Raw genomic sequence first — 19,157 nt, 5'->3', positions numbered from 1 at the left:
GTCCCTGACCAGCTATCTCCACATAAAACTCCGTTTATTTATTTGACTGCGCTACTGCAGAACAGAGTGAACTTTAGCGCCACTCAAACCAGTTTTGTACAGATTTTAAAATGCTTGAACTGGCGGCTCCTGATTTTTACCATAAAACGACCCAGCAGTATCCATGGCAGATTTGTCACCCTATTTCAGGGCCCCTTGCGGGGGGTGGGGGGGAGGCTCATACAAAATTATGACTTTGGATTTGAACGCACAACCCAAATAAAAGCAAATGCACGGAGATATGTACACTTGACAACTGTGACATAGCTTTGTTAAAACTTGCCCCTCCAGCGGCTGGGTGCGATGGTCAGGACGACCGGAGCCCGTGCAGCCCCGGGGCGGGCGACAGGGCTTAAAGCACCCTGATTTTCCCCAGCGCTTTGTTTTTCCTATCACAGTGGTACAAAAATAGCAAAGCAGGGACGGGAAGTCGCCCCGCCGTGTTTTTGTTGTATATGTATGTTTTTCCCGGCTGGCACTGGGAAGAGGGAAGGAGGAAACGGGAGCTACACGAAACCCGCCTCCAGGGAGCCACCGCGCCTCTGCAGCGGGGTTCGGGCGAAGCGCTCCAACCACTTCCAGAACGCTTCCAGCCGCTTCCGCAGGCCCCGCCCCTGCCGGGGTTTCCCCGCCACCCGCTTCATTTGCATAGCACAGCTCCTCCCCCGTTGCCATTGGCTGGCGCCGCGCCCCGCCCACTGTTCCTCCACCACCGCAGGGTTCCGTCCCCCGAGCCGCTCGGAGCTGCGGGCAGCGGGCGGACTGTTAAACCGCGGCGGCAGCGGCGGCAGCCGGGGCGGGAGCGGGGCGCACTCTGCAGACGAGTCAGCGGCGCCCCGGGTTGGGGGAGGCGGGCGGGCAGCTAGAGATCACCTCAGCAGCCCCCACCACGGCCGAACCGAAGGTGCGGCGGCGGAGGGGAGCCAGGGCACCCCAGCAGGCGAGTGGCCGGCGTCTCAGCGGTGGGCTGAGGTGGGTGGGTCTCCTCTGCTTGGGACGGCGGCAGAACGGGGAAGGGAGAGCGAAGACCGCCGGGTGGACTTGCGGGCCAGACGACCGACCAGCAGCCTCCTCGTCCCCCGAATTCTCTGGGCTGTTGGACTCTGGGTCCCGGCACAGGATTCCGCTCTAGGGCAGGGGTCGGACCACAGCCAAATTTAAACGGCTAAACCTAACAGCCTTGGCAGAAGCTGGAGGGAGGGGAGGGAAGGGGTGGAGGGAGGGGTGGGGGCGGACCTAGTCGCGGTCACGTGGGGAAGGGGAGGGGCTTGGCAGGCCTTCCTTTTGTTTTGGCGGGCGCGTGCGCAGAAGGCAGGACACGTGGTCTGGGCCCGCCCCTTGCCTCGGCGGCCACGCCTCAGTGGGTGTGGTTGTAGTGCCTCTGTTTTGGGGAGCTCTGGGTCTGTGCCGGCTGTGTTGGATGTCACCCTTGTTTTGTTTCATACTTTATTTCAGGCAGACGTTGATTTGGCCATTCCATTAGATGGGATGGAGGTGGAGAATCTAGAGAAGTACTGAGGAATGGTGTTCCTAAGTTTGTGTCAGCTCGATGTGCTGAAGGGACCTATGTTGCTGGAAAATTTGCGGTTACTTGGTAAAATTTGTTTGGTAGCAAGAAATACAAGACTATGGTCATTATAGAAACCATTGGAAAGGAAGACGTTAGTCCTGCAACGAAGCGGGAAGGCACTGGATGGATGTGCTTACAATGTTTTCTTCGAGAAAATTAGCGTTTGATTCGTTCCCTACCCGATCTGTCCGAGGCAGATCCACTCCTCCTCTGGTCAGCGGTACAGGTTTTTTTTTTTTTTCTTTTTTTAAAAACTATGGGAAAGTTTTAAAAACACATTAAAAGGGAAAGCACATTCCCTTTTGCTTTCCCCAAACTTGAGTCAGCTGGCGAGATTTAAGAGGATAGCTTCTTTCGTCTTTCCTTAACCGGTCTGCTTAACTTCGTTTGGGTCGGTAGGAATGTTTTTAAAATACAGGGTGAGGCAGGTTTGTTAGCAACAAAACCGAAAAGTGAGATATTTACCAGTACTGCAGACAAAACCGGCAGTGTTTTTGACTAGGAAAAAGCAGCTCTAAAGATAGTATTGGAGGAAAACCTGGAGTTCTGGAATGTAGATTGCTTGAGAAAGAGGCTTAGCTGTGAGTGGTCTCTGCTGTATCCGATTCTTAACTGGCTGTTTTGGGCAAGTCACAACTTCTCCGATCTCAATCTTCGGAGATTTTCTCTTGTAAATAGCTTCATAGTATTGTTCCTGCCTTAAGAGATTGTTATGAAATCAAAAGCCTTGTGTTAGTAAAAGTGATTTATAATCTTTACCAACATTACAAATACAGAAATTGCCACGTAATACTGTTTTGTAACACAAGTCGGGATTTTTTTTTTTTTAAGCCAGCATACCGGAAAGACTATAAACAATGAATGAATCATGAAATAGGATATATTTGAATGTCCTATAAATCTGTTGTATCTATTTGATTTTCCCTCAGTTTCCGCCTGCTTATTCAGATTAGTGTCAAGGGTGCCACCATTTCTTTTAATCTAGATAGCCATTACTTCTTTTCCTCCCACTCTCCTGGAGCAATTATTTTTACATGAAACTTTTCTTGATCCAGGCCAATCTTATCACATTGATGTTTTTACTTTTTGTGTGTATGATGTGCGCCCTTTAATTGCTTATTTTGTTAAACTTGTTTAGTACAAAATAGTTTGGAAAATCAAGATGAGTCAGAATAAGAAAAACAAATAATTCGTATTTCTCGCTAAATATTTTCCAATGCATTTTTGTGTATTTTTCTTAAAAATGGGATCCAGTGGCATTTTCATCTGACTTGACCTCATAGACATTCCCATGTCATTAAATAGTCTTTGAAAAAGTTATTTTTGGCTGCTTTACATCATGTAACTATCGTAAATATATATTTTTTCTATTGGCAGATGTTTGGGATGTTTCTAATGTTTTACTAGTATAAATTTCACTATAGAGAATGGTCTTTTACATAAATTTTTGAAAATTTTTTTCCGTAGATTTGTAAAAGAGGAATTACTGGGTCAAAGTCCATGTGTGTATTTGTTTAAGCTCTTGTAACATCACGAAATTACCCTCCAGAATATTTTGATTCATACTCATCTAACATATGAGCATGCCTCACATTACATCTTTGTTCATAACCTGGTATTACATTAAAATGAAAACTTTGCTTTAATTTGCATAAATTTTTTTCACTTAATGTCTGAGATCTGTATTTTCTTAACTTACTGTAAGCTGTGAGAAGGAGAGGAATATATGTAATATTTGACATGCTGCAAATCATAGTGGATGCTCAGTAAATACTTGCCAGTTGGCTGTTAATATTTGCCTTTTTGACCTCTGGGAGGTCAGGAAATTATGTCTTACTTTTTTTCCTTACTCAATTTATGAGTACATTGTTGGCAATATACTACTTACTATTATTTCACTGATCCATTACCTTGAGTACTTATTTTTGCTAGGGGAGGGGGGCATTGATTTTATCACAGTTGTCTACTAAAAGGTCCAATGACTTCCCAATTGCTGCATTATCTGAGTTCCATCCACCTTTGATGCCATTTATCATGATAACTTTCATTTCCTTCATTCTTTCATCTATCTTGTATGGAATTCACTTATAATTTCACTTTGATTGGTCTAGTTTCAGTGTAGCCTTTTCTATCTTAAAAAAAAAGCCTACTGTCTAAAGTTGCTTTGTTTCATTATTCAGATTGTTCTTGATAACCCACCAATTATTATATGTAACATCTTTTACTACTGTTAATCTACCACATGAAATTTGTCATATGTAATTTTTGTTTTCATAATTTATTCAGTTATTTATCTCTTCATGTCCTTTTACATTTGTCTACACAGTATTAGTAGTTGAAGGAGGCAGAAATCTATTTCCTTCAGGTTTAGAATTGTGTTTAGGATTGTTTACTGATGAGGTTCTTCACATTATAAACAGCAAGGAATGGAGCTGCTTGCAACAAAAGTGACAGCTAATAGGTAATTACTAGTATCCAATTTACTGACTTTAAAGCATATCATCTCTTATACCTCTATCCTTGTACATAATGACCTTGAGTCATCATACAGTCTTACATTATTTTCAGTATGTTTTGTTTAGAAAGGCAAGGAAGGTGTATGTATCATTTCCAAAAGATTTGTTGGTTTGTTTGTTTTTTTCCTTTCTAAATGTTGTCTTGAAGAGAGATTTCACTGAAGTCTGCTGCTTATTCTCTGATCATGTGGGACAAATAAACTACCACCAAACGTTAACAAAACTGGTATTGTACTTGCCTGTAGACAGTTTATAATGAAAATCTGAAGACAATTTATAATGAAAAATTTAAATATTTGATAATATTCTTTAGGTTTTCAGAAACACCTTATGGATGCGAACATTCTAAGTATTGCAGAAATAGGAGAAAATGCATTCATTTATAATATTGAGGCTTTGTTAATAGTTTTAATGAACTTTTTGCTTATTGTTTCCAATCCTGTAAGACCAAGTATTCTCAAACATGTTTTTAAAAGTAATTTTTTCTATTTGGTAGTAGATCATTAATCAATGTTTAACCACATGAAGTTAAATAGGAGCCAAAATCTATAGACTGAGCAAATGTGATAGTGTACTTCTAAATGTAAATTTCTGGAACCAAATTGATGTAATGTACACAGAAAAAAAAAGAGACTCTTCATTTATATTTCCATGAGTCATGCATTTGTAACTGAATAGTAATAATTCTGCTTAAAGTATGATCTGTTTAATACGTTATGTGGCCACCCAAGTGGCTTTATCTTTAATTAAATTCTTTTAGTCTTTAAAGAGAATTCCTTTTTAGGCATAGTTTTCAAAGTGGAAGTTTTTGCTGTAAACATTGTTGAGTACAAAGTACTGAGGCAACTACCCTGGTCATTCCAATTACTGCAGTGAGACTGTCCATATGTAGCATAAAGAAATCTTGAAAACAACACTATATTTTGTATTCATACCTTTCATTAATTCCTAGATTTTAGAGGGACAAAATTATACCAATGTAAATCTCACTACTTTTATTGTTTTGATTGGATTTTCCTTTGAGTTACAAATTAGATATTGAGTTCCTATATATTTCAGTAATGTTTAAAAGAGCTGCTTATATTTTGCTAAAGGAATTTTTTTCCTACTCTTTCTTTGTTGTAATAGATCAGCTATGTGAAACACATTTAAGTTGTAAGTGTGGAAATAATTTAATATTTGTTCCTATTTCAGGGTGTTCCTTCCCATCTCTCAAAATGCTGAAAGTCTTTTCACTTTCTTTTAACTTGCGGATGAATCTGCCTTGTTTGTGATACTTTAATTCCTACTTTGTGTTTCTGCTCTGCATTTAAGAGAATTGGGATTATCCAGATTCCAGCTGAAAGAGCAAATGTAATGTTCAGGGGTAGATTTGGCTAGGATATTTTCTGTGAACTATCTGAAATGTACATTTGTGTGCTAGATTATAAATCATAGTAAAATCTGGAGCGGTTTTCTGGGGGATGGAAAATCAGATTTGGTCTTTAGTTTTCAATGTTTATGCTTAGGAGGAAGGGTGGTTCTTATCTAGATTGTCTAGTGGTTCTTCTTGTCTAGATTGTCTAGATTATCAGTTTCAGCTCTGTAGACTATATTATATTAACACATTTTTTATTTTTTTTAAAAAGTATGCCAAAAATTGTTTGGTATTTGTGACCTATATATTAATTTGTACAGACCTGATTATCAAGTGTTTAGATCAACTCTATTGACATCGTAATTATCTTACTATGTACAAGCATCTTTTGAGGGATGACATAATATTTATTGTATCTCATGTTGAAGGGATGAGATTGCATTTAATGCTAAATTCATAAATATGTACGACTTACAAATCTTAGAAATAAAGATGGTCACTAATGGAAACAGAGACAATAGGGGAAGACTTTTCATTTGTAGTAATAATGCTATCAGAACAACTCATTTCTTCCTTAATTCACAACATTTTTTTTTTTGGATTAAATTGTAGATCAAATATTAGAGTTTATATTATAGACTTACTTTACAATACCCTTATTTTTTTTTACTGAATTAATTTCATTTTATTTATAATTACGAAATTTAGTATAACCAAAAAAAGAAAAATTTTGATTCTGCTAGTTTTTAAATATTTCTTACTTAAAGGCATAAACTTTGGCTTGGCTTACTGAAAATTTCTCTTTGGTTGGTATTTTTTTTTAGATTTCTAAGAAAAATGTATGCATATTGAGATCTGGACTGTTCAGTAGAGGGTTATTTACATGGTGGATTATCTGTAACAGTTTTACAACAGACTTTTTTTTTTTTCACCCCCAAATTTTCTATGCTGCAGATGTGCTAAAGAATAATTATTTACTTACTTTTAGTTAAACTGGAATGTAAGTTGAAAACTGTATTGTAAAAACATAGCCGTGAAATTCATGTCCCCGAGATATAGTTGATCTTTGGATTGTCTAGAACTATCCTCTTGATAATCAAAATTATCTAGTTGCTTAAAGGGTCCTGATATAGTTTCTTAACTTGCAGTTTTGTTTCTTAAATCTTGTCAGCTTAACATTTTAGTTTCTGTGTGTCATGGTTAAAAGGAGTTTCTTTCTTTCTTTATTTTTTTTTTCAGTTTTATCCCTTCCAGATTGTTTGAAGTCCCATATCATCAGACTAAACTGTTTTAGAAAAGAAACCTATTTTGCCTGAATATCTTGGGTATATACAAAATAAATAATCATCGAATATGATGGTGGTGCCTTAAGTAAGTAGAGTACGGTATTTTAGCAGGTAGGAAGAAATGTCTCAAATTTAACTAAGATTCAAATACTTTTTTCCCCATGCAATTATGTGCATAATGTGAAACTGAATAATTAGAAAGTGAAAAGTCATAAGATCAAGATGCTCCTTAGAAAGTTCTTTGAGGATTTGCCTTCTATATTCTTTATGCATAACCTCAAGTATTATAGGTGCCTAAAAATACTAAACAATATGTTTGGCTAAAGTATTATAGGTGCCTAAAAATACTAAACAATATGTTTGGCTGGGAATTTTGGGGACTGAAATATTTTAGTTATTCCTATTTAATTAGGGGAACCATATACTTTATATTTTGTATTGTCTATCTAGTATAGTTCTTTAACCGCATGTGACTATTGAGCACTTGAAATGTGACCAATCCAAACTGAGTTTTTGCTAAATGTAAAATAAACTCTGGATTTTGAAGACTAAGCACACATACAGAAGAAGATAAAATATCTTACAAGATATTTTTATATTGATTACGGTTGAAGTAATATTTTGTATATAATGGGCTTAATGAAATCAAAATTAATTTCATATGTTTCTTTCTACTTTTTGAAATATGTCTAGTAGAAAATTTTAGTTACATATGCAGCTCACGTGATGTTTCAATGGGACAGCAATGTTCTATAGTAATGTTTCCTGGCCTTATAATTCCTTTCACAATAAAATAGCTCATGAACCCCTTCCTTGAAATTTTAAAATAATTTTTTTATTATTTTGGGTGGTATTTATTGAGTAAATACTTATTTAGTGCCTGCTATGTGCCAAACAACATTATAGGATTCTGCAGTGAATGACAACATTCAATTCCTGCCTTCATGCAGCTTTCATTCTATTGGGAAAATATGTGATAATTTTTAGTAAAAAAAATTAAATGAACTATTTGTTGTAAGTATACTACTAATTATTGTAAATAGTTTTATGTAACATTTTCATACATTGCTTCAGTTATCAAATGATATATGCTATTTCATTACTTTTGGCATATATCTTGCTTGGTGTTCTGTGAACTTCCTGGATATGTGGTTTGATATCTGTCATTAATTTGGAGAAATTCTCAGTCATTACTTCTATAATTTTCTCTTTTTACCTTTTGTTATTTTCATGTATGTTAACATCTTTTGTAGTTATCCCACAGTTTTTGGATATTCTATTTTTTTCAGTCTTTTTTCTCTTTGTTTTTGACTTTTAGAAATCTCTATTGACATACCTTGAAGCTCAGAGATTCTTTTCTCAGTCATGTCCAGTCAAATAATAAGCCCATCAGAAGCATTCTCGTTTCTGTTGCAGTGTTATTGCTCTCTAGCATTTCTTTTTTTATTCTTTCTTAGAATGCCCATCTCTCTGCTTTACATTATGTGTCTGTTCTTGCATTAATCTGTTTTTCCATTAATGCCCTTAGCAAATTAGTCATAATTTGTTGTTTAAGTTGTTTTAAATTCACAGTCTGGTAATTCCAACATTCCTGCCATCTATGTCTAATTCTGACACTTGCTGTGTTTCTTCAAACTGTATGTTATGTGTCTCTCTCTCCTTTCTCTCTCTCTCTCTCTCTCTCTCTCTCTCTCTCTCTCTCTCTCTCTCTCTTTTTCTTTCTTTTATTTTCAGTCTCCATGTGGCCTCTTCTTTAGATCCTTAGTTATAGGGGTTCTGTTCAGCTAGTCTTCAGATGATTCTTGAGGTTGAACTATAATTTGTTTGTAATTTTGGTGTGATCCTGGGAGGCAGCAGGCACAAAGTTTACCTAATCTACCATCTTGGACCTTCTCCCCTATTTAATCTTTTAGTATGCCTTGTAATTTTTTGTTGAAAGAGGGGACATGATGTATTGGGTAAAAAGAACTCCAGCAAATAGGTCTTTAGTAAGATGTGAGGGTAGGGGACATGTTCTCAAGTCTGATGTTTAGGTCTCTCTTTTAGTAGGCCTGTACCCCTGGGCTGTGAACTCAGTTGTTTCCCCCTGATAGGTGGGACAGAATGGCTTGAGGGTGTTGGGTAGTTAACCTTCCTCAACATGAAAGGCTAATACAGGCTGGCATTGGGTATTTCTTTAATGCACTTTTAACAAGAAAAAGCAAGACTTTTCAGCAGATTTCTTAGAAAGTAATATGTTATCTGTCACTTCTTTATCCTCATTTTATTTGACCTTACTGTACCATTTCATATAGCTGTCTGCGTCTTCTTTATATACTTTTAAACAATTCTGCACTCTGGGATTTCCTTTGATCTCACTGACAGGCTTTTTAAGTCTCCTTTTAAGGCTCTTTTTTTGTAGCTCCTCCTCCTTTGCTCCAATGAATTTGAGTTAACTCCAGGGCTTGATCCTGGGCTCCTTTCTCTTCCTTGCCTATATTCTCTCCCTAGATAAAGTCTTCTGATTCTGTGGCTTTAAATGCCATTTATATGCCAGTGATACCACAAAATAATATCTCTAATTATGACTTTGTGCCTGAACTCTAGACTTGCTTACCCAAATGCTTCCACTTGGTCAGCTAATAGGCACTTCAGAGTCAACATATCCCAAACAGAACTTTTAATTTTTCTTCAACCTTTTGTCTCTCCAAGTCGGCTCCATTTCAGAATATAGCACCACTGACCACCCAGTTGCCGAAGCCAAAACCTAAGTCATACTTGATTCCTTTCTTCTCCTTAAGCCCCACAAAATCTTAGCTGCCAAAAGTTTTTCAACTCAACTTTGAAATGTATCCTAGATTTATCAATTTTCATTTGTACTACTACCCCACCAGTTCAAGCCATCAGTACCATCTCTCCTTTAGATTACTTCAGTGGCTTCCTGACTGATCTTCCTGCTTTCATTCTTGGAAGTTGTTTCCATTCTTTCTCCAGTACCTTTTTTTTTATTTATCTACAGAACAGCCAGAGTAATTTTTTTTAATAAAAAAATGTAAATCAGATCATGTTACTCCCTCATCCAGATATCTTTAGTGGCTTTCCTTTGACTTGCATAAAATGTCCATGGTTTGAACCCTATCTTTCTTTCTGATCTTATTTCCTATTACTTTCTCTCTCTGGCTCTATGTTATAGACATGTTTGTCATTTGTTCCACAAACACACCATATTTATTCCTGCCTGAAAGCTTACTATTAGTTGTCTTTTTTTCTTGGAAGGCTCTTACCCCAAATCTTGGTTAGCTTATGGTCATTTCAGGTCTCAGAGGTCATTAACACAGAGGTATTCCTTCATCTAACAAATCTAAATTAATTCTTACCCCAATGTAGTCATATTCTATTACTCTACTTTGTTTAATTTTTATAAAGACACTATGGAACTCTTATATACTTGACATTTTCTTATTTGAATATTTATTGTGTATCTACCATTTGCTGGATTGTAANTCTTAGAACCAGCATGAGCATGTGTTTAATGAATGAATGAATGAAATATGCAAAAATGTGGACATTTAAAAGTAATTATTTTACTATACTGTTTAACATTTGCATTTTTAAGGTATTGATAAGTAAAATGTATTAGGTTCATCTTTAAAATCTTAAATTATATTGTTATAAATGCCTTTCCTTTTTTCTTTTTTCTTTTGTTTCTTTTAAGTTTATAGTCCTGATAAGAAAAACAAATTCCTTCACTCTGACTAGGAAGTTTAGCTGTGAAGGAATGTAATTGTTTGCGGGAATTGGAAGCACTCACACTGACCATTGCCATTACCATTGTCATTTTAAATATATATTTGGCTTGCCCTTTTCCTTTCACTCCAAAAATGTAGGCAATAGATTAATTCATAATGACATTACTGATACACTTTAAAAATAACTTTTAGTTGAGAGACTAGTATGCATTAGACAATTTTTTAAAAAGTTAATTTCCTTTGGAAAGAAAAATGGGAGTATTTTATGGTTTTTTTGTAGGTTTGTGGTACACTCTTTATACTACAATATAAATGGAACCTCCCACCTCCACCCCAGAGTTCTGTTCCTTTGGTGAAGGAGCAGAGGTTCTGGATATACTGTTATTACAGTCATGGCTTGCTCTGTGACCTTGAGAAAAGGTTAAAGTTATTCTTAACCCTCCGAATCAGAATTTTTCTTTGGTCTAACTTAGAGAGTTCTGGAGATAATTAGATGAAAATTTAAGTATAAAGTACCTATATATAATAAGGCATTGATTGGGCAGGCAAAGATTGTCTTATCAAGCACTTTACTATTGTGGAAGACTGGAGTTTCATATTCCACAGGAAACTTGGGGAGCCACTGTAAAAATATATGCCTGAGTTAACCCATTTGAGAGGTGAGGAAGCTGGAGTATTTGTGCATCAAATCCCATCAGTCACTGAGTGAAGGCTGTTTCCTGGTTGTGTTAATTCCCTTGTACTTCTGTTATGCCACTTGGGTGACAAAGCAGGCACAAGCAACATCAACAACAACAACAACAACAACAACAAAAGCCTCAAAGAAGTGCAGGTGCTGGCAGTTGGAAGGCAGGTCTGTGTGTGCTGAACTGGTAAGTGTGAGGGGATGTGAGTGAGTCACTGNTTTTTTTTTTTTCAGTGTATAGACCTTGCACATATTTTGTTAGATTTATATCTATGTATTTTGCTGTTTTGGAGCTATTAGAATTAATACTAACTTTAAAATTTCTATTTCCATTTTTTTTCATTTCTAGCACATAGAAATATAAATTATTTTTTGTGCCTTGACCTCATGCCTGCTACCTCAGTAAACTCATCAGATCTAGGTGCTTTTTTATAGGTTCCTTGGGATTTTCTATATAGGAAATCATGTCATCTGTGAATAGACACAGTTTTACATTTTTTCTTTCCAATCTGTCTGCCTTTTATTTCTTTTTTCTTTCCCTATTCCACTGGCTAGTACCTCCAGTGTGATGATGTATGGGAGTGGTGAAAACAGACACCTTGCCTCATTTCCAATCTTAGGACAGAAGTATTTAGTCTTTCATCATTAATTAGGAAGTGATCGCTAGGCTTTTGGGTAGATGCTCTTTGTCAAGGTAAGCAATTTCCTTCCTTTTCCTAATTTGCTGAGTTTTAGTTTTCCTAATCATGAATAGATTTTCAATTTTGTCAAATACTTTTTATTCATCTATTGAAATCGTATTTTTTCCTCTTCAGTTTTTTGGTATTGTAAATTTCAATGATCAATTTAAAAAACAAAATGTTGAACCAGTCTTGCATTTATGGAATAGCCATACTTGGTTTTGAGATATTATCCTTTTTACATACTGCTCTGTTTGTAGCATTTATTTTAAAAATAGGAATTGAAATAGGTGTTACTACTTATTACTAAATCCTGGAACACTTTTTAGAAATCATGACTCATTTGTTTGTTTATTAATTCAGTTAACAAATATATGACAATTATTGTGTACCAGGCATTGTTTTCAGTGTTGGGGATTAGAACAATAAACAAAGTAAAGGTTTGCCCTTAAACTATATTTTTCCCTAGAATGTAATAAAATGTTAAATAGTGATTAGTTCTGTGAGGAACAATACAGCAGTGTAAGGGAATGGAGAGTCATGAAGCGAGGGGCTAAAGCTATTTTAAATATATTGGTCAAAGCAGGACTCTGATGAGGTGACTGTAGAGCAGAAACGTGAATGCAGTGCAGGAGCCTGCCATCTTATTTGTGGGGAATTCTTCCAGGCTGAGAGAAGACCAAGCACAAAGTCCCTGAAGCAGAGACTTGCTTGTTCTGTTGCAAGAATGACCTCAAGCCTGCCATCAGGTGTGTGAGAGATCTGAGAAGCAGATCCTTCCCCAGTCAAGCCTTCAGATGACTGAAGGCTGTTATTTCTGGAGTGCAGTAATCCATGGAGACAGTTGTAGAAGGCAAGGTAGTCAGGGATCTGATAATGTAGAACTTCGTAGGCCATGCTGAGGATGACCTTGGGTTTTATTCTAAGTATATGGCAGCCACTTATTTATTCACCAAATGTTTATTGAGCATCTGCTATATGTCAGTACTTTTTTCATGTTGGCAATATAATGGTTAACAAAATGGGAAAAAATCCAAGCCTTTTTAGATCTTAGAAGTGTTAGTGATAAGTGTAGTTGTTTATGTAATATGGAGGTAGTCAGAAGTGGTAGAGTTTAGGATCATCAGTTAGGAAACGTTATACACAATGATTACATATTTAATAACTGGTATAAATGCACTTATGTTTTATGCCAAAACTATATGAACATAATTAAACTTTTTTTATTTACAGGAGACATATCTATTTGCATGAGTTTCTTTTGGCTGCAAAGTAGAGGGACTTTCAGGCTTGAATTTCTTCTAAGGATACACTTGGGAATAGAAAACATAAGAACCCCATGTAAATCCAAGAACAGGAACTATGATATGGCTGGGCCTTCTAGAGACTAGAACCCAAAAGTCTTCCTATGTGAGTGTTTTGGTTATCCACTGCTAGCTAACAAATTACCTCCAAATTTAATGGCTTAAAGCACTTATAGTTTCTGTGGGCTAGGAATCCAGGCATGGCTTCTGGTTCAAGGTTTCTCACAAGACTGTGATCAAGGTGTTGGCTCAGACTGCAGTCATCTGAAGGTTTGACTGGGGAAGACTCTGCTTCTCAGATCACTCACACACCTGTAGGCAGGTCTTAGATCATTGCTCTCTGTTGTCTGGAGATGTTAGTTCTTTGCTACGTGGGTCTTCCAGCTTACAGCATGGCAGCTGGCATCCCTGAGTGAGAGGGGTGACAAAATGGAAACCACAGTCTCTTTGTAACCTAATCTTGGAAGTAACATCCCATCACTGCTGCTGCATTCTCTTTTGCTAAAAGCAAGTCATTAAATCTAGTCCACACTCAAGAGAGGATTAATTACACAAGGGCATGGATACCAGGAGATGGGGATTATTAGGATCATTTTAGAAGCTGCCTGTCATACCAAGTAAGCCCTAGATATCTCACCAGAGCTTTTTTGTGTGTGTTTTATTCTAATTCTCTACCATAAATGCACCTTAGCCACTCCCAATATACATTTCTTTTCTTTCTCTTTTCACTGCCAACTCTAGTTCTTAACTATTAGCTGTGTATATTTTCTCTACCTTTATTTTTAGTTTATCTTTAGTTTATCTCGGGCTTAAGATGAACTGTACTGCCTCACTATATTTCACCTCTGCCCCTGTGAGCCACTTCTAGTATATCCTTAGCACTCTGCTATTTTTTGAGTGGGAGTTGGTGGGTAGGAAGGGGATAGAGTGTACTATCTTTTGAATATGACTATCGTCAGCAAGAACTGTGATTAAAGCAGTTTCCCTTGGAGATCAATGCAGTTATCTAAATACTACATAGATATTTATAGATTAGAACATATAGGTTATTGAGTTGATCAAGTGACAGACTGAGTCCTGAAAAATAATTTCCCAGTGCTAATAACTTGTTTTATAATTATTTTTCTATTTCTCATAAAAGTAGAATGTAAAATGTAAACTAAAATCTCAATAATCTGTTTTTTTGGTTTTTTTTTTTAAGATTTTTACTGGGGAATTGGGGGAGGGGGAACAGAGAAGCTGCTGTCCTTTTTTGTTCTTCAGTCTAGTTTTGGAGGATGTTGCTTCACTGGCCCAAGTTGGCACCATCATTGCGCTCTTCCCGGGCAAGGCAGATCAGTCGCCAGCTTCTGGATGGCCGCTCACAGCGGCTGCTGGCCGCTCACGCTGACTACTGGCTACACATGGTAGCCCATGGCAACCCACTGCAGCAAGGGCTGCAGCCTAAGCTGCAGCCTACACCGTCGCTGGCCGACTCACAGCAGCCCAGCTCCAGGTTGAGCTGTTGTTCAGCATCTTAGCTGTAGAGGGCAGTGTCACTGGCCCTCATATGTGGGATCCGAACCGGGGCCATCTGGTGTCCCAGGCCAGCTCTTAACCATTGCACCACTTGGCCGGCCTAATAATCTGGTTATTTTTTGTTGTTTTTTGTATTGAAGACAAATGAGAATCTGTTATATATAAGATTTATTATTTTTGACACATATAAAAGTATATAAATTTTGAGATATACAGAACTTGGGGGAGAGGAGAGGATTAGCTAGAAATCTCTACTTTTTTTGAGACATTAAATAGTAAAGTACAAAAAGGGAAATATCTATTTTTTTTATTACACAGAATTAACAACCACTAACATTGGTTCATTTTTGGATTTAGTGTTTTAACCCCAAGTAATAAAATTTTGTAGTTAAAATTCAGCTTCTCTTAAACCACCACTCTTCTGTTTCACAGAACTTACTGGACAAAACTATAGTTAAAAATTTGGTGGGTATTTTTCTGGTTTGTTTTTTAGTCTTATAAACACACAGACGTGTGTGTGTGTGTGTGTGTGTGTGTGTGTGTGTGTGTGTGTGTGGTAGGTATGGTTTTGTGTTTGTATTTTGTATGGTATCATTCTATATATTCTGCTCTGTCTTTTTTAACTTATACTGTTTTTGAGGTTTGTCTATATTGCACATAGAAATCTAGGTCATTCTTTTTAACTGCTGTATAGTAACCCATTATGTTTAATTATCCATTCTCTTATTGTTAAACATCTAGGTTGCTTTGAAAGAATCCTTTGCTATTAGAAACACTGCTCTCTTGTGCACATGTGAGAAACACATGTTCCATATTATTATCAAATTACTGAATCAAATTATAGTCTAAATAGATGTGACAAATCTATTTACTCAGATTCCCATAAGTGATATTTTCAGACTTAAAACATTCTTTTCCATTTGGTGGTTTGAAAACTGGTCTCTTGCTTTATTAATCTACATTTCCTTCATTACTGGTAAAATTGAGTGTGTGTTTAATGATTGCTTGGATGTCATTATCAGCGCAGTGCCTCACTGCCCAATACTGTGCCCATTTTAGGAGTTCTGTATACATTTTGGATATTATTTCTTCGTTATGTATGTTGCAGGTATTTTCTGCTAGTCTATCAGTTGCTTTTAATCGTGTGTGTTTGTGTTTTTTTAAAGATTTTATTGGGGAATTGGGGGAGGGGAACAGGGTTGGGAAATCAGGAAAGGGGAACAGACAAGTTGCTGTCCTTTTGTTCTTCAGTCTAGTGTGAAGGATGTCACTTCAGTGGCCCATGTTGGTATCATCATTGCGCTCTTCCCCGGTGAGGCAGTCACTCGCCGCCCATTGGATGGCCGCTTATGGCAGCTCACAGCCGCTCATGCTGGCTGCCAGCCACTCACGGTAGCTCACAGCAGCCCAGCTCCAGGTCGAGCTGTTGTTCATCATCTTAGCTGTAGAGGGCACATCATCACTGGCCCTCAATGTGGGATCCGAGCTGGGGCCCTGCTGCTCAGAGCTGGCGTCCCAAGCCAACTCTTAACCAATGCGCCACTTGGCCAGCCCTGTTTTGTTTTGTTTTTATTGCGTAGAAATTGCTTTTTTTTTTCCTTCTGAACATTCTTGCTAATCTTTTCAAAGACTTAGTTTTCGTTTTGTGTTTTTAAATAGGGATTAAAGGTGTGGAGTACGTTGAATGGAGACATTCAATATTAGTGTGTGGCCTTTTAAATGACTTAACTGTTGTGTGTTGAAACAAACAAAAATGGGGTATCATAGTTCCAAAGTGTTTTCAAAAATGTCTAATTGTTAATGATATAAAATGCTTTCACTGTTCAATCTTCATAATTTTTCTTTATTTTTCTTTATTTTTTTAAGCTGAGCCATCCTGCCACCTGTTGGCAGCTCAGCGGCTGCTCAGCTCGGGCTGGGCATCGAACCGCTGTTGCTCAGAGCTCAAACTCTTGAGCGAGCTCTTAACTAACGGAGCCACTCGACCAGCCCCTCAATCTTCATAATTTTTAATGGTACTGAATTTTAACTTTTTCTGTATTTCACAATATATGGTTTTATACTTTTTCTTTGGATAAATTTGTTTAATTATGGGATTAATCTTTAGTGGTCATCTGTAACAGTTCCCAATATTTTACAGACAAGAATAATAGCTTGTATCATAACTGATAACTGTCCATTTTTGAAAAGTGAAAAAATTACTGCTGATACTTTTTCAGGAAATATTTTTGCACACTACAGATTAGGTAACTTTTCATTATCACATTATTTTTAACAGCTGTGAAATTATATACTTTTTTATTTGTAGCTCAATTCACTTACATCTTACATTTTTAGTATATTTTAATTAGTAATATACTGTTCAGATTGTTAAGTTTAAATTAAGAAATTGACATTTTGAGCAATTTATTATATTTTATAAAGATAAGTAATTCTAACTTGGCTGAAAGTGTGAGATTGAGTCACATTTTCAAGTATGATTCCCAGAATCCAGGTTGGAATTTTTTCTTTTGACTATCTAAACATTGTTTAAAAATGGAATCTTGAGATGTACAGTTGAGCCTTGAATGACACGAGTTTGAACTGTGTGGGTCCACTTACATACAGAAATTTTTTTATAATTTTCTTAAAATTGTCTTTATTGTAGGAATACATATAACATTACAAAATATGTGTGAATTAACTATGTTATAACTTTGAAGAGTCAAAGGTTATATGTGAATTTTCAACTTTGCGAGAGGTTGGTGCCTGTAACCCTTGCATTTTTCAATGGTCAACTATATTTATACCAACAAATATTTGTCTAACACTTATTGTGTTAGGTAGTGTGAAACTTTAACTGAAGTTTTGGGTATTGGCTCATATAGTGAGAGTGAAGAATAGTTTAGTCCTAGTTGAATTCTTTATGAACTAGAAAGAAAGAGCAGAGATAGTGTTAGGAGTTGAAAAATAAAGGAGGAGTTTGGTTCTCCTCACATTTTAATTAGAAACATTAAAATTGTTGGCTTTGGAAAACGTTTAGGCATAAAACTTTTTTCTAGATATTTGACTATTTATTTTTACATTATTTTAGATTTCCAGTGATTATCTGCTGGATTCGCCATGACCCCAGCTCTGAGGGAGGCAGCAACAAAGGGTATCTGGTTTTCATCTTTACCAAGTACCATGGAGTCTGACAAGATGCTATGCCTGGAAAGTTCAAGAACTGTAGATGAAAAGCTAAAGGGAGACACTTTCTCCCAGATGCTGGGATTCCCAACTCCTGAACCTACTCTTAACACTAATTTTGTGAATTTAAAACATTTTGGCTCCCCTCAGTCTTCAAAACATTATCAGACAGTTCTTTTAATGACTTCTAATTCTACATTAAATAAATACAGTGAGAATTATAAACAGAAGAAATTAGCAGAGCCCAATTGCAATAAGCTGAAAAACATACTGTATAATGGCAGCAACATTCAGCTCAGTAAAATCTGTCATCCTCAGTCTGAAGAGTTCATCAAAAAGGAACCTCTGTCAGATACCACAAGCCAGTGCATGACAGATGTAAAAATTATTTTGGATTCAAATATAACCAAAGACACTACTGTAGATAAAGTACAACTACAAAACTGTCAACGGTACCAAAAGAATGCACTTTTGGGTAAAGTCACTGATGCTGAGATAAAAAAGGGTTTATTGCATTGTGCCCAAAAGAAAATTGGGCCTGGCCATTCAAATGTGCCTGTTCTTTCCTCAGCTGCTGAAAAAGAGGAGGAAGTGAATGCTCGTTTACTTTATTGTGTAAGTAAACAGAAAACTTTACTTAACCAAGCTAGAAGAACTCAGAAACACTTGCAGATGTGCCTGGCAAAGCATGTTGTCAAGCACTATGGTCAGCAAATGGAGTATTCTATGAAACATCAACTCCCCAAAATGAAGACCTTTCATGAACCTACCACAACTTTGGATAACAGTTTATCTAAGTGCACTGAAATTAAGCCAGACATCAACCTATTGACTGCAGACAGTAAATTGTGGAACGATACAAAAAATGGCTTTGCACGGTGTACAGCTGCAGAAATCCAAAGATTTGCACTGTCTGCTACAGGGCTGTTATCTCATGTTGAAGAGGGTCTCGATTCTGATGCAACTGATAGCAGCTCTGATGATGATTTGGATGAATATACCATTAAAAAAAATGTGGCAGTGTAAGTGCAAAATTATTATTAGACCTTTTACTGTTGTATATGTAGCAGCAATTTTGTCTTGATTTCAAGATGTGTTACAAGGAAATAGGTTTTCTAAAATCTTAATGCCTTGATCTTTAAGTTATAGAACTGGTGAATTTTAAAAAAATGTTTCATTTGTTAAATTGCTGTGTGTGAATATATGGGTACTATTAAAAAATAAGTAACCCAATTGTTCTATCTAGGAAATACCAATAATTAGCTGTAAGTAAGCATTTTTGCTATTCTTGAATAATAGGCTATTG

The 19,157-nt window shown here is 36.8% G+C and overlaps 1 protein-coding gene across 1 annotated transcript in view; it reads left to right on the top strand.

The window, feature by feature from the left end:
- The first annotated feature begins 808 nt into the window (after positions 1-808).
- KANSL1L (KAT8 regulatory NSL complex subunit 1 like) overlaps positions 809-19,157 on the top strand; it is a 99,574-nt gene continuing 81,225 nt past the window's right edge. The window contains 2 exon segments of the mRNA XM_019656858.1: positions 809-979; positions 17,757-18,873. Coding sequence (XP_019512403.1) covers positions 17,786-18,873 — 1,088 coding nt within the window. The 5' untranslated portion in view covers positions 809-979; positions 17,757-17,785.

This window comes from Hipposideros armiger, unplaced genomic scaffold (genome assembly GCF_001890085.2).
Source record: "Hipposideros armiger isolate ML-2016 unplaced genomic scaffold, ASM189008v1 scaffold_268, whole genome shotgun sequence".
Lineage (NCBI taxonomy): Eukaryota > Metazoa > Chordata > Mammalia > Chiroptera > Hipposideridae > Hipposideros > Hipposideros armiger.
The sequence above is the reverse complement of the archived record's forward strand: the minus strand, read 5'-3'. Positions and strand labels throughout refer to the sequence as shown.